Source organism: Engraulis encrasicolus, chromosome 4, assembly GCF_034702125.1.
Source record: "Engraulis encrasicolus isolate BLACKSEA-1 chromosome 4, IST_EnEncr_1.0, whole genome shotgun sequence".
In the NCBI taxonomy this organism is placed as follows: domain Eukaryota; kingdom Metazoa; phylum Chordata; class Actinopteri; order Clupeiformes; family Engraulidae; genus Engraulis; species Engraulis encrasicolus.
In genome coordinates this window covers 35739019-35741518 of record NC_085860.1, presented here as the reverse complement: position 1 = coordinate 35741518, position 2500 = coordinate 35739019, and the positions used below count along the sequence as shown (strand labels likewise).

Here is a 2500-nt window from a genome sequence, read left to right as displayed (position 1 = left end):
GCACAGCCTCCTCCTGCACTGTCGATGGAAAAAAGAACGAGAGCCTTGCTCAAACCAGGGTAGGGCGAGTTCTCCGTCCCTGAGCCGAATCCCCACACAATGTTGAATTATGAACGTGCCACATCATGAGTCTCTCGGGGCAGGTAACTGTGCACCGTGCCTGGAACTCAGCCCTGCTCTGTGCAGTCTACCTCATGTTGCGAGCGTGGAGTGTGTGCGCGGCCCCCTCGGGCTCCCTCAACTGCCCGGCCGTCTGCTCCTGCAGTGGCCAGTTCAGTAAGGTGGTGTGCACCCGCCGCGGCCTCATCCGAGTGCCTCCGGGGATCCCGTCCAACGCCCGCTTCCTCAACCTTATGGAGAATAGCATCGAGGTCATCCAGGCGGACACTTTTCGCCACCTCCACCACCTGGAGGTTCTACAGCTGGGCAGAAACTCCATACGCCAGATCGAGGTGGGCGCCTTCAATGGCCTGACCAGCCTCAACACGCTGGAGCTGTTCGACAATCGGCTCACGGTCATACCCAGCGGGGCGTTTGAGTACTTGTCCAAGCTGAGGGAGTTATGGCTGAGGAGCAATCCCATCGAGAGCATCCCGTCGTATGCATTCAACCGGGTACCTTCGCTCATGCGCTTGGATTTGGGCGAGCTGAGGAAGCTGGAGTATATCTCGGATGGAGCTTTCGAGGGATTATACAACTTGAAATACCTTAACCTTGGAATGTGTAACTTGCGTGAGATGCCCAACCTCACGCCGCTGACAGGACTGGAGGAGCTGGAGATCTCGGAGAACTTCTTCCCTGAGATCAAGCCCGGCTCCTTCAGGGGCCTAAAGGTTCTGAAGAAACTCTGGATAATGAACTCCAAGATCACGCTGATCGAGCGGAACGCTTTTGATGATGTCACAGGCCTGGTTGAGCTCAACCTGGCCCACAACAACCTCAGTTCCCTCCCGCACGACCTTTTCGCTCCCTTGAGCTACCTGGTGGAGCTGCACCTCCACCACAACCCGTGGCGGTGCGACTGCGACGTGGTGTGGCTCTCCTGGTGGCTGCGCGAGTACATCCCCACCAACTCCACTTGCTGTGGCCGCTGCCATGCGCCGGCCCACATGCGTGGACGCTACCTGGTGGACGTGGACCAGAGCACCTTCCAGTGCTCGGCACCGTACATCCTGGACGCACCGCGGGACCTGAACATCTCGGCGGAGCGTGTGGCCGAGCTCAAGTGTCGCACGGCGCCCATGTCCTCGGTGCGATGGCTGCTCCCCAATGGCACGGTCCTCACTCACGGTTCCAACCACCCGAGGATCCTGGTGCTCAACGATGGCTCGCTCAACTTCTCCAACGTGCTGCCCAACGACACGGGCGTCTACACCTGCATGGTGACCAACGTGGCCGGCAACTCCAACGCCTCGGCCTACCTGAACGTGAGCGCGGCCGAGCTCAACACGTCCGACGTGGTTTGCTGCACCACCACCGAATTCTACGACATAGCGGTGCCCGTGTCGTCCGAGGACATGCTCAAGCCCAAGACCACCGTCACGGCCTCGCCGTCCGTCTTTCAGCCCGTCTTCATCTCCACGCCCACCGTGCTGCTGCAGACGCCGCGACAGGTGTCCGTGCCCACGTCGGCCCGCGGGACCCCGCGCCCGCCCTCGCCCAGCCTGGACGACATGATGAAGACCACCAAGATCATCATCAGCTGCTTCGTGGCCGTCACCATGCTGGCCGCCGCCATGCTGGTCGTCTTCTACAAACTGCGCAAGCGGCACCAGCACCGGAGCAGTGTGGCCGCCGCCAGGACTATAGAGATCATCCACATGCAGGAGCAGGAGCAGGAGATGCCGCCGCCGGCCTCACAGGGGACCTGTCTGCCTGGCGAAGGCCTGCGCGAACACAACAGCATCTACAAGCCCTACAGCAGCGGCACCTACAAAGCAGCAGCACACGGAGCTATCTGGACAGAGAACAACATCACACATGGCAACTCTCTGCACCGTCCGCGGCCCACCACGACCACCACCATCAGCACCATCCACGAGCCCTACCTACCTAAAAAAGCCCACAAGGAGAAGGTACAGGAGACTCAGATCTAGCATCTCTCTTGTCTCTTATCCCCAGACCTCCTCCCCCTGCCCTGCCCTGCCCCCCTGCCCCCTCCCAAACTCACTTCAGTGCCCTAGCGTCCACCTCACCATTGCCTTTTTCTATTTGTGTTTTTGACTTCTTTTTTTCACCCTTCATCTACACATGCAATAGAATGCACAAAGAAAAAAAAGACAGCAAACTACTTTTTTGTACAAAGTGCAAAACTGAGACTGTTTTTCTTGTACATGCTTATACATAACTATGTGAAAAAATATATATATGAATATATGAAATCAGTCCACTATGGGATGGTGAGAACAAACAGATTATATTAAAAATGAAGAGGAAATTTAAAGTTTTCTAACCTGTAACTTCTATTTAAAAAGATTGAAATGTGAAGATGTCAAATGTT

General features: G+C 56.6%; 1 protein-coding gene across 1 annotated transcript in view; it reads left to right on the top strand.

Moving 5' to 3' along the window:
* lrrc4.2 (leucine rich repeat containing 4.2) overlaps positions 1–2127 on the top strand; it is a 2958-nt gene extending 831 nt beyond the window's left edge. The window contains exon 2 of the mRNA XM_063196156.1: positions 7–2127. Within this exon, the coding sequence (XP_063052226.1) occupies positions 126–2096 (1971 nt within the window). The 5' untranslated portion in view covers positions 7–125 and the 3' untranslated portion in view covers positions 2097–2127. The remainder of the gene's footprint in view (positions 1–6) is intronic.
* Positions 2128–2500: the final 373 nt, after the last annotated feature.